The 12,875-nt window shown below is 38.8% G+C and overlaps 1 protein-coding gene across 3 annotated transcripts in view; it reads left to right on the top strand.

Moving 5' to 3' along the window:
* The window catches only part of SMC5 (structural maintenance of chromosomes 5), a 335,782-nt gene that overhangs the window by 98,798 nt on the left and 224,109 nt on the right, over positions 1-12,875 (top strand). For all 3 annotated transcript variants that reach the window (XM_089437282.1, XM_089437281.1, XM_089437283.1), the window contains exons 10-12: positions 6,362-6,483; positions 6,594-6,738; positions 6,836-6,901. In XM_089437282.1, coding sequence (XP_089293408.1) covers positions 6,362-6,483; positions 6,594-6,738; positions 6,836-6,901 — 333 coding nt within the window. The remainder of the gene's footprint in view (positions 1-6,361; positions 6,484-6,593; positions 6,739-6,835; positions 6,902-12,875) is intronic.

Below are 12,875 nucleotides of genomic sequence, written 5' to 3'. Positions count from 1 at the left end.
TACCTACTTGGGCTCCCGTTTTGGAATAATAGCCCAATTGAGGAAATACATGTACAACACTAGATTTGATTGAGCTGATCAAGCCCTCTTTGGCTGATCAAGATCTCCTTGGTACCCCCTTCCTCTGACCCAACACACTAGAGTATCACACTTTTCACTGAGATGGCTCCCACAATCTTGTGTTGCTGTATAGTGTGTCTTCTCCCTGTCCTTAGCCTTGCTTTTATAACTTTTCGTTGAGATAAATCCGTAACCCTAATCTCCTAAGTGATTGATGGTTGAGATTAGATCTCGCCTCACTTAAGATCAAGGGATGAGATTAAAATATAATGACCAAGGTAAATACTTTACTTTTTCTAAAGTTTCTTTAGGTCAATAAGCCAACATAATAATTATGTGCTTTTCCTAAGTTAGACTTGGGCTAAGTGATCCGGATTTAAATGGGAACGCAACAAATTATAGAGATAACCATAAATACAAATATGCAGCAGAAATAATACTTCATTTCATTAATGTAAAATACTGAAATATGCTTACAAATAGAAATGGAAATAAACCAGCTAGGGCGATGGTAGCTTATCTTTGAGAAGAGATGTGGCGGATACATCCCTCTGAACTGTGTTACAATGAGGTTCAAAGGCCTATTTATTGTTGAGAAACAATGGAAAACCCTAAACATCCAAAAACCCAACCTTAGAAGATGAAACGCCAAACTGTGGGCCTCGTTTGAGTAAATTGGTACATCAACTTCCCAGGGTCGTAACTTTGGCATATGATCTTTATTTGACGCACACAATATCTCGTTAGAAAGATCTATCCGAGAACTACAACTTTGGGAAGAGCAACATCAGTCCATGGACCTATGTTGCTCCCAAATTTCCCAAAAAAGTCGTTTAGGGCCTCAAAACGGCTCCAGAAGTTCAGGACTCAAAAAACTGCTAAAAATCGTAAATTGTGCTACAATTACGGAAACTGAAAAACTGAAAGAGACAATTGTGGGGGTCCAAGTGGGATAGGTGGGTGGCCACCAACATCCACCTGGATCATGCCTACCCCCTTAGGAAGCAATGGTCCCCATTGCGTTGAGTTCCTCCATCTGCTGAAATCCCTGGTGAGCTGTTCTGCAACCTCTGTTGTGTCCAGTAATGGTGGGAAGCATGGTCAACGACGGTCCACATTGAACACTCGGTACAAGCGAAGGAATGGGGGAATGCTGTGCTCCAAAGCATTGTTTCATGTAGCCTTGGTACTGGTGTAAGGACCATGTCGAAGTGGTCTGAGCTTTTGATGGGCTCTTGTAAGGCGTTCTTTCTGCAGATGTAGCTAGACTTTGTCACCCACTTGAAACTTGTGTGGTACCCCTGTGGGTGAGGAGAAGTTATTCCTGTGATCTTTCATGACCGTATCCCTCTGCTGTTGCTGCTGCATGGAGGAACCCTTGGCAGGGGTCATGGATGTGGTGATGATCTCCCCCTTACTTTGGGAGAGAACCAGATAGAAAATGAATTTCCTAGTCTGGGAGATGAGCTTGCTACCTTTCTTAGCAGCGATCAAAGAGGTGGCGGTAGGTGGGGCTAGCTCCGGTATCCTGTATAATGAATTACCCAAAGAAATAATAACAACACGGGGCCTTGATTCATACACAGCATGTCGCCTCCACAAGTATGGCTGGCCTAATAATACATCACAAACATCTAGAGGTGCAACATCACACAATACCTTGTCTGTGAAGGGTTTGATGCTGTAGGGAAGGCGGCACTGCTGGCGAACTCGGAGGTCTCATCCTTCGTGAAGCCCCCCGATACTATACGGCTGCGGGTGTGGTGTAGTTGGTAGGCCCAACTGCTTCACGACCTTTGCTGAAATAAGGTTCTTTTGGCTGCCACTGTCGACAATGAATTGCAGCAGTGAACCCTTCACCCACATCTGTGAGTGGAAAAGACGTCCGCCTCCTTTGGATCTTCGGGCTCATTCTTCTAGATCTTGGCGGTGGCAACAATGGCGCTGGGCTCTGCGTCAATGATCTGCTTCCCTTTGCCATTCCCCTTGTCAGGTTTTGACTCAGGGTCGGAACATGCATCTGATTTTGAAGCCTTCAACTCGGCCACCAGCGACTGCTTGGTCCGACACTCACTTGTGTTGTGAGTGGGGCTCTTATGGAACTCACACCACTTTCCTATGTCCTTCTTTGGCTTTGTGGTGTTGTTCTTTTCTTGTGGCTTCGACGAGTTGTCTTGGGTCCTTGGCTTTGTCCTTTGGTCTTCGGATTTGCAGATCCAAAGTCTCGCTTCTTTTGTTTAAACTTCTGCTCGATTTTGATAGTGTATTGGTATGTCGTGCCGAGCGAGGAGATGTTTAGGAACTCCATCTCTTCCTGGATGTATCTGTGTAGGCAGCCGCGGTATTTGAGTACCAAATGTAGCTCAGAATCCTTGATACCCAACTATGTGCGAAGGGTATGAAAAATGTTTGTGAACTCTGGCACATCTTGGTCCCTTCCTTGCCGCAGCGTGGTCCACTTTATGTATTTTTCCTCATAGCTTTTGACAGGGTAGTACTGCTCCTTGATGGCATCCCGGAAGGAATTCCAAGTGGGTGCAGCTAAAATAGTGAGCCTGTACTTTTATCCTTCTGCTCACAGTAGGTTTCCGACCAGTCCTTGACGTGGGGGGCTGCTCTGAGAAGAGCGAAAGTAATCTTTTCCCAACTAGAAAAATCATGAACAGAAAAATAACCCTCTAGCAGATTTAACCATTTATCTACGGCATCTGCGTCTATCTGACCCTTGAATATGGGGATTTCAAAATTAACTTGTACCTTAAACGATGTGGCGTTTCCAGAGTAGCTGTTGGAAGCTGATGCGTCGCCTCTGGGTAGTCGCTGAAGGATCTGTGCAAAGTTGTCCATCATCGTGTTCCTTTGTTGCTTGAGGGCTTCTTCGAGAAAGATTTTGATAGGATCTTCTGCCCCCTCGTCTTTCTTTTCATCCGCCATGGGAGGCCGTCAGGATTTGCGAGGTTGGTCTTGCAAAGGTTCGACTAGTTCTAGCCCTAACTCCTTATATCCCGACCTCGTTGTGGACATGCAAGGAAAGACAGAGAAAGAGCAGATCGCTCTGATACCATTGATCTAGATTTAAATGGGAACGCAACAAATTACAGAGATAACCATAAATACAGATATGCAGCGGAAATAATACTTCATTTCATTAATGTAAAATACTGAAATATGCTTACAAACAGAAATGGAAATAAACCAGCTAGGGCAATGGTAGCTTATCTCTGAGAAGAGATGTGGCAGCTACATCTCTCTGAACTGTGTTACAATGAGGCTCGAAGGCCTATTTATTGTTGAGAAACAGTGGAAAACCCTAAACATCCAAAAACCTAACCCTAGAAGATGAAATGCCAAACTGTGGGCCTCGTTTGGGTAAATTGGTACATCAATTTCCTGGGGTCGTAACTTTGGCATACGATCTCCGTGTGACGTGCACAATATCTCGTTAGAAAGATCTATCTGAGAACTACAACTTTGGGAAGAGCAACATCGGTCCATGGACCCATGTGCTCCTAGATTTCCCAAAAACCGTCGTTTAGGGCCTCAAAACGGCTCCAGAAGTTCAGGACTCGAAATATTGCTAAAAATAGTAAATTGTGCTACAATTACAGAAATTGAAAAACTGAAAGAGACAGTTGTGGGGCTCCAAGTGGGATAGGTGGGTGGCCACCAACATCCACTTGGATCACTAAGTTACAAATGCAACTTGCTCACACTAGAGCAAGTGTCTAAGGAGATCTTGGGCAATTTCTGCATGCCTAGACACTTACTCCTGCTCAAAAGTACCTTCCTAAGCTACAAACATCAACATCCTTGGTATGCCACATTACTATTCTTTCCAGTGAGCTAGGTAGTTGGGGCTTATGCCCTTCATGGGCACATAGCATCATCAACACTTTTTTTCAAGTTGGGGAACAACTCAAATATGAACAATTATTGCAATATTTAGGAATGGATACCAAATTGTAGAGCACATTTTTATGGTTTGGGCTATCATTGAGGAATCTAGGCATTGGTCTTCTTGGGTCGTTTGTTGTTTAGTTGACTTTTTAGAAGGATTTTGACTCAATTCTTGGGGCTTTCGTTTTAAAGAGATTGCTGAACATTGGGATTCTCGACTCCCTCATTGTGGTTGCAATGGGGCTCTACAACAATGGTTGGGTGGGTTGACACATAACTTGGCCTCTCTAATTTTATCTTGAGTACCATTGAGGTCAAATAAGTTGCCCCTATCAGCTACATTGTTTTTGATCTACATTGATGAGTTTGAAATGCACCTTAATAGGAACATTTGTGTTGATGACCACTACATCCTTCACCAGGTTTTGATTGAAATACTCTTGTTTGCTGATGACATTGTCCTCTTAGCCTCCTCACTAGAGGGCTTGCAAAGGAAACTAGACATCCTTCCAGGTTTTTGTGATCTTAAGAAGAAGGTGGTAAACCTTAGTGACACTAAGGTGTTGATCTTTAATCTCTCTTAGAAATATCAAGAGTTCTTTCATGATTTTGAGGGGGTAGGTAGAGATCATCGTTGCTTAGGCATATTTTGGGGTTCGATTCTTACTCCCTAGCTTTAGCATGAGGCTTGCTTCCTAGCCCCAAGAAAGCAAAGGATGGCCATAATTCTTCATGTTAGAGTGCCAAGGTTTCCACTGGCATTTTCAAGATATCTTGATGAAGTTTCTCCTCTTTGACACCATCATAATTTCATTGTTCTTTTTGGTGTTGAGGTCTATGATCTTGTTTTTGAATTCAATAGATTGTTCTCAGGTTGAGAGAGTTCATTCCATCATGCTCTAGTGTATGATCCATTTCAAATGGATAGAATTGCAAGCCATTGTCTAGATTGAGTGTAGGGCTCATCTTTTACACTTTGAGAACATTTTCAGACCTGTTTTTCATTTTGAACAAGATTTGCATATTGGGGGATTTTGCTTTTGGTTGCTGCAGATAACCCTGACTTTTGTTCCTCCTTCAAGGGGATTGTCTCCTTAAAGAATTTTTATTATAGATAGGTTTGTTATTTTTAGCCTATTCCACTTGTTTATTCTATTGGGATAGAGCATCATCGTCCCTTTATCACCGTTTTGGATGCCCTTGGTCATTTCCTTTGCACAAAAGCAAAATCAGGAGTGGCATCAACTAGAGGTACATTCTAAGCACTTTGGTACCCCCCTATGTTCTTGGCCCCAAGATGGCCTTTTATTATGAGCGCTTCATGAAGTTGGAGGATGGCCTCATTGTCTGCCCCTACTACATTAGATGTCATTATGTTTGTGGCCTTAGGGTCCAACACTATTAGTTGCAGGTTTTCTAAAATCATCTATAGTACGATATGGACTGCCACATTTCAAGGTCCAAAAGGATCTTCCAACAATGCCATTTCTAGTAGATTGAACCTAAGGAACACTTTTCTTCAGTTGTCTTTGATATTACGAGATCCAGGGGGTTGGGCCGTTTCACCACTTGTTTTGGGACTCAAGTGGTTCCCTTGTGGCCTTCTTTTGCTACTGTGATCAGAGACGCTTAGCTTTATATGTTTTGGGTTTGGTTATACACATGTAACATATGTTATATGGCCTTTCTAGGCCCAATTTCATCAATCTCATTATCTCTTTATTTCAGTATATCTCTATTGGTGGAGGCTATAAGCACTAGGCTAATTCCCATAGTCGAGTTGGAATGTGATTGCTTTGTGAGACAATGTTTGTCTTCACGCCTCCCATCTTTGTACTATGAGGACCTCTTGGCATCAAACACTCTGGAGAGGAGAACTTCATGGTTTGCGTCAGTTCCTTCACAATGATGAATGAGGACAGGGGTACCTCTTCTCCTTTCTCTTCCTCTGCTTTGTTTCCACATATGATGCTGATGTTGATCTAAAGCCTTGCTCCACTTAGGGTTGTCTTGCTTGTGCTCTTTTCTCTCTTTCATTGTCATTCATATATCTCGATAACATTTTAGCTCCAGGAGTGTTCTAGACACTTGGTCATTTAGGGAAATTAATAAAATTACTTAATAAAATTGCCTTATCTTATCTACACAACTATGGATCTGAAAAATGGACTTGGCCAGTTTTCTTGAGATAGAAATTTGGCATAAAATAAATCGAAAATTATTCTACTCTTATTTGACAAATATCTGATAAGATGTCCAGCCCTTCTGTTTCCCTGTACTTTTTTTAACAAGTGGCATCATTTTCATATGGCAAAACAAGTCTATATACTGATTGACATAAAAAATTGTTTCATGGATGTCACTCTTTGATTTATTCTTTGCTTGTTTTGGTCCAATACAACAGGAAGGACTTGGATCACAAATAAGGGAGCTGGAAATTTCTGCTGGTGAAAAGCGGTCGCTCAAGAAAGAAAAGGGTAATATGCTGGAGCAGGAGAGATCAACACTGAATCGATGTATGAACAGGTAAGGTCTTAGTCATGATTTATGATCACCTTTTTACTTTATTTGATGACTAGTTTTCTTCTATTAGGCTTTAAATAGATTAGACTTAGCTATTTTTTGCATCTTTGCAGGATGAAAGATATAGAAAATACAAATATTCGACTTTTGCAGGCATTGAAGGATTCTGGGGCTCGACATATATTTGAAGCTGTTGAATGGGTTAAAAAGAATAGCAGCAATTTCAAGAGTAAAGTTTATGGTCCAGTTCTTGTAGAGGTATATAGTTATAGAGGTTGATCTTAAATCTTAATTAATATCAAAATGTTGAAATGCCAACTGTTTGGACATTTCTAATGTAACTTACTTGGTCTAGGTCAATGTTTCTAACAAAGGTCATGCGGCTTACTTGGAAGGCCATGTCCCAAATTATATCTGGAAGGTGACTCTTTTCACTTATGATATCCTCAGTTTTCTGCTATTTTTTGAAAATATTATTGATTGATATGGTAAATGACAAAAGAAGGAAATATTATAACTATTGTTCTGAGTGATGGATCTGCTTATATTCAAGCTATGCCTATTAGTCCAGCAATTCGTTTTTTCTTGGAACGATCCTTTATGAACATGGATAAACCTCTTTAAATGGATTAAATGGATCTGATCCTACCAAGGCTGCTTGGTATTTACCTTAATTCTCGTACATTTTGTTTACTTCAATAATAGAAATATGCTATGTTGCACTGGTTTTGGGGACGGGGGAATGGTGGGGACAGGGGGACGAGTCCCCGGAACGGCTAGAGCGCACCCTCAAATTTCCAGGGGATGGGGGTTGGGGACGGAAATATATATATATATATATATATATATATATATATATATATATATATATATGCAGAATTCAATATTAACGTGTAGTTGTTTCAAGCTAGTATTATGCACAACGCTTACACGCCAATTAAAATCTCAAACAATTTGAAAAGGGGTCGAGTTACATTCCATTATTGGCCACTAGATATGAGCTTTAGCTTTAGGAAACTTAAGTGTAACTACTTTAAATTTGTAATAAGGTCCATGAACAATCTATCAAGGAGAACTGTCTTTATATTAGTTTTTTTTCCTCATATTTCTTGTTAATGATGACTATGTTAAACACAAAAGGCATTCCCTTTTCAATAGGTATTGCAAACTTTTATAGTTGTGTTGAAAACCACTATAAAATAATTTGGTTTTCTAATGATATTAAATTCATATTTTAGATTAAGAGGGGATTGAATAGGAATTTATTTAAACATTTAGTACTCAATCCAATTCACAACTATCTGATTGTTTTCACAATGCTTGGGGTTGGGATGATGGAAGCACTGAACTTGAATGGGTCCTCGAAACCCACATACAATATGTAAATGCTGAGATGATCCTAAGAAAAAACAAGAAAAATGACCACAAGGATCATCCTACGTTGTATTTTCTGTTTTCTTGACATGGAAGGTGTTTTTTGTAATTTTACCATTGAAAATCCAATATCTAAATCATTGGAAATCCAGTATGAAACCCATCATACAAAACCCATGTTTTGAGCTGCAACTTGTACACAAAATTTAAATTCAATGCATTCCAAAAGAAAAATGAATGGGAAAAATGTTCATATTGTTCAATCATCAATGTCCATGATTGTCAAAAGTCAAGCTCTGTGCTTGGATATTCCTGTGGGATATTTGTAAAGAGATAAAATGAAAGAATCTCTTCAATGATGTACCCGTTCAGTCACTATCGAAATTACTACAAGCATGGGTGCATGTCTAACTAATATTTAGGTATCTTTTGATGAAGGAAAGATTGATCATATCCCATGCGTTATAATATTATATGGCCTTTTCTTTGATGTGGCAGTATGGTAATAGAAAATTGCATTGAGTAGAGATATCTAACTAATATTTATTGGTAGGATATTTGTAAAGAGATGAAATGAAAAAATCTTTTCAATAATGTACCCTTTCAGTCACTATTAAAATTACTACAAGCATGGGTGTATGTCTGAGCTGCAAATTTTCAACATTTCAGGATTTAAAGATTAGAAAAGGCAAGGGCATAGAAAAGAACACAAACCGAACTTTATGCATACACTAGAGATATTAAAATTACATACTTATTTGAATGAGTACGATGTTTTGGTCTTCTAGGAGCATCTTTTAGAGTTTAGGGCAAACACTGTTAGAAAATCATAAGGCAGAAAGATTTTCTTATCTAGATAATTACTTGTGATATATTTGAATTCTTGTTAACTCTTTTTATCTTCTTATCATCAAGAAACTATCGAAACCAGATACATGAAGATCAAAACAACAAGTGACACAGTATGTAGGCTCCATAGTTATCAAAACCAGACCGGTCTTTGAATCGGTAGACCTCCCGGACCAAAAACCGGTCAAAACCGTACGGAAACCGGTAAAAAAATCAGACCAAAAAACCGGTCAACCAGAAACTCATAAAATATTCAAATTTTAAAGAAAAAAAATATATTCATGTGCATCCGTATGAATCCAAACCATTTATACACAAATAAGCAAAAGTTCTCATTTATATAGCATGTAAGGGTGCACATAACCAAAATAGCACCGAGTGCAATCCATCTCTAAACCGAAAATACATCAGCAAACAAGCTCCACATGGCCTCTAGCATCCAAAAAATTTTATGCTACAACAAATACCTACATATCATCAAAATCATTGCCTATATTGGGATCTTCGTCATCAATATCACCCTCTAAGCATTAAAATAAGATAGAAAAATCATAGCATGTCAAGTCAAGATTTTGTTTGAGTGATGGGTATTTTTTTAGTAGGCTCATGATAGAGGAGTTCAACAACCAATGCCACTAACATCAAGGTACATAGAGGGCTTGGTGCTCTTGATTAAATACTAGTTCCATACCCTTGTACATGAGAAAATCTAATGTAGCTTTGAAATCTCCCCCATCATGAAATCCCGAAAAATCATTAACTTTGCTGGATTTTGAGCGAGATCTAAAATTCTAGTTTCTCCATATGAAATCCAATGAGGTCAAAACCACTCTCAAGTCATATCATGGTAATGCTAAAAATTTAAGTAAAAGGATGAAAATGGTAAAAGGATGAAAATGAAAGATAAAGGAGAATGTCACTTTTACTTTAAGAATTTAACATTACTATGAAATGCATAGCAATAGTAGGGCCATATGCTTTAATATGTTGAAATTCTAATGTTCTATGTTGTTACAATAACTTAAATCCATAACTTCTTTAGGCTGCAAAATAAGTTAAGTATTTGTAGGTAGAACATAAACCATATAAACCATATGCACAATGGAAGACAACCAAGAACTCAATGAGACACAAAGAAGTTAGGTTAATGACCAGGGTAAAACCCTTAAGGGAAAAACCCAACCAGATTCTTCTTCTATTAGAAATCAATTGTTTAGTAGATATACAAGATACAATGAGAGAATGAAGTTCACCCAAATTTGAAGATGATCTCTGATAGTTGTAGTTGATGCAAACACAATCACTTTGGCTCTCCAACTTTTGCTCTTGCTCTTCAAGACTCTCCTTCTCAATCTTTTTCTAGACTCTCCAACTCTCTCTTTCTCAAGTTCGAATTCTCATTTCACTAAGTGTGTCAAGTGAGGATGAGAGGCACAAATATATAGGAAGAGCAAGGAGTTCGAATTCATAAAGGAGTAACTCCTATGCCTTGAGGAGGAGCTACATATGCCAAAATAGGAGTGTAACTTGTGCCATAAAGGAGAGGAGTGTATCTTATGCATTTAGTAGAGAAGTGTAACTTATGCATTAAAGAGGTGTAAGATGAATCTTTTTATGACGAGTCATTAAAGTGTGTAAGAGAGTGTAAGAGGTGCGTAAGAGAATTAAAGAGAGAGAAATGAATCCATTAAGAGAGAGAGAGTAACATATGCATTAATTGAGGGGAGTAACATATGACATGATTGAGTCTCATGATTGAGAGAGTTGAATTTCTTTTTAATAATAATATAATAATATCATAAAGTGAATAGTAGTAATAATAATAATATTGATGGTTAAGTTAAAATTTTGATTAAGGACAAGTTATGTGATTTTCCATCATACATATATGAGTACGAATTGATGGATGGTGATTTACTATTTTTGGAAAGTCATGGTTGCAAAGATAGACATGGCTTTCTATTTTTAGAAAGTCACTTTAGAAAGGTCAAAAATGTAATTCTATTCAAGGAAATTCATCCCATAGCTGTCAATTTTCAACACTCCATCTCAGCTAGGGAGGAATTTCTCTCCGATACAAGGATCTCCATTATCTCTGCTTTGGAACAATGATGTTACAATATAATGAAAAAGAATCATCATAGGGGAGATACATCCATCACCCTATACACGCTTCGGCGGATGCACTTAACAAGACATGACAAGGTTCTCGCACATCCAAGGCTCATCACTGCTTGGGGGGGGTCCACTTGTCAACACATGACAAGGATCTTGCTCATCCAAGGCTCATCACTGCTTGGGGGAGTCCACTTGTCAACACATGACAAAGATCTCACACATCCAAGGCTCATCACTGTTTGGGGGGATCAACTTGTAAACACATGACAAGGATCTCGCTCATCCAAGGCTCATCACTGCTTGGGGGAAACCACTTGTCAACACATGACAATGATCTCGCACATCCAAGGCTTATCATCCATGACCACCCTCTCTAGGAAGAGTCACATTTGTTAGTCCAAGCTGCTCTCTTAAAACCAAGAACGTTCCTTTTGGTAAAGGCTTGGTAAGAATGTCATCGATCTGATCATCAATCACTATATGACGAAGTCTTATTGCTCCTCTTTGCACCATATCCCAGATATAATGATATTTGATTTCAATGTGTTTGGATTTGTCATGGAACATTGGATTTTCAGCATGTCGAATCCCACTCATATTTTCACAGTAAATTACTGTAGTATCCAATACTTTCTCAAACAACTCTCCAAATATTTTCCGTAGCCATATTGCCTCACAACTAGCCATGCTAGCAACAATGTATTCTTCTTTAGCCATGGTAAGGGCAACAAAATTTTGCTTTCTGCTCATCCAAGATATCATGGCAGATCCTAAACTGAAGCAACACCCTGATGTGCTCTTTCTGTCAATAGAGTTACGAGCCCAATCAACATCAGAGTATCCATGTAGCTTTACATCTTCGACAATAAATCTCAATCCAAGATTGATGGTCCCATGCAGGTACCTCAACACATGCTTTGCAGAACCTAGTGTGCACGAGTAGGCTTAATCATGTATTGACTCATAGTATTGACTACAAATCATATATCTGGTCTAGTGTTCACTAAGAACATTAGTTCCCCAATCAGTTGACGGTACTCAAAAGGATTAGCCAAATCAAGTCCTGCAACTTTACCACAAAGCTTCTTGAAATTCATTTCCATTGGAGTATTCATGGATTTACACTCAATCATGCCAAACATTTCTAGTAGTTTGGCAACATATTTTCTTTGAGAAAGGAAAATCTAACCAGATTTCTGCCATACCTCCAGGCCCAAAAAGTAGTGCATCAAACCAAGATCTTTCATTTAAAATTCAGAAGCTAATTCCCTCTTACACTGGAGAATAAGAGGCTCACTACTGATCAGAAATAAATCATCGATATACAATACCAAATTCAAAGGCATACCTTGGATTGTCTTAAAGTAAAGATTTGGAACTGTATTGCTTCTGGTAAAACAAAGCTTCATTAAGAAGCTATCTATGCGAACATACCAAGCTCTTGGAGCATGCTTCAAAGTTCAAACATTAGAGGGTTTTCTTCAACCTACACACATGAGTTTTTGGATCATGTACATCAAATCCTTGTGGTTTCTCCACAAATACTTCTTCTTTAAGGAAGCCATGCAAAAAAACATCCTTCACATCCATTTGGTGAAGAGACCATCCTTGTCTAGCAACGAAAGCTACAATAGATCGGATGGTGGTGTAATGGGGAAAAGGTACAAATTTTTTGTCATAGTCTATTCCCTCTCTCTGAGAGAAACCTCCAGCTACAAATCTAGCTTTATATTTTTCAACACTGTCATCAACACCATGTTTAATTTTATACAACCATCTAGAAGATACAACAGATTTACCTTGGGGTCTTAGAACCACTTCCCATACATCATTATGAATGATGGAATCATATTCTTCAGCGATTGCATCTTTCCACAATTGGACCTTTACAACTTCAAAAGTGCACGATTCAACTTGAATAATGTTGCTAATGGCTACAACATATCCTTGGAACCGACAAGGTTTCTTGCTTTCTTTGAAAGTTCCTCTGGGGGCAACACGTTTATCAACATCTTGAAGAGTGTCACGAAGCCATAAAGGTCTCCTTTTAGAAG

This window comes from Pinus tabuliformis, chromosome 5_2, assembly GCF_031772625.1.
Source record: "Pinus tabuliformis cultivar Carrire ecotype Pingquan chromosome 5_2, CPIR1, whole genome shotgun sequence".
Classification (NCBI taxonomy): domain Eukaryota; kingdom Viridiplantae; phylum Streptophyta; class Pinopsida; order Pinales; family Pinaceae; genus Pinus; species Pinus tabuliformis.
This window is presented reverse-complemented; position numbering and strand designations above follow the sequence as displayed.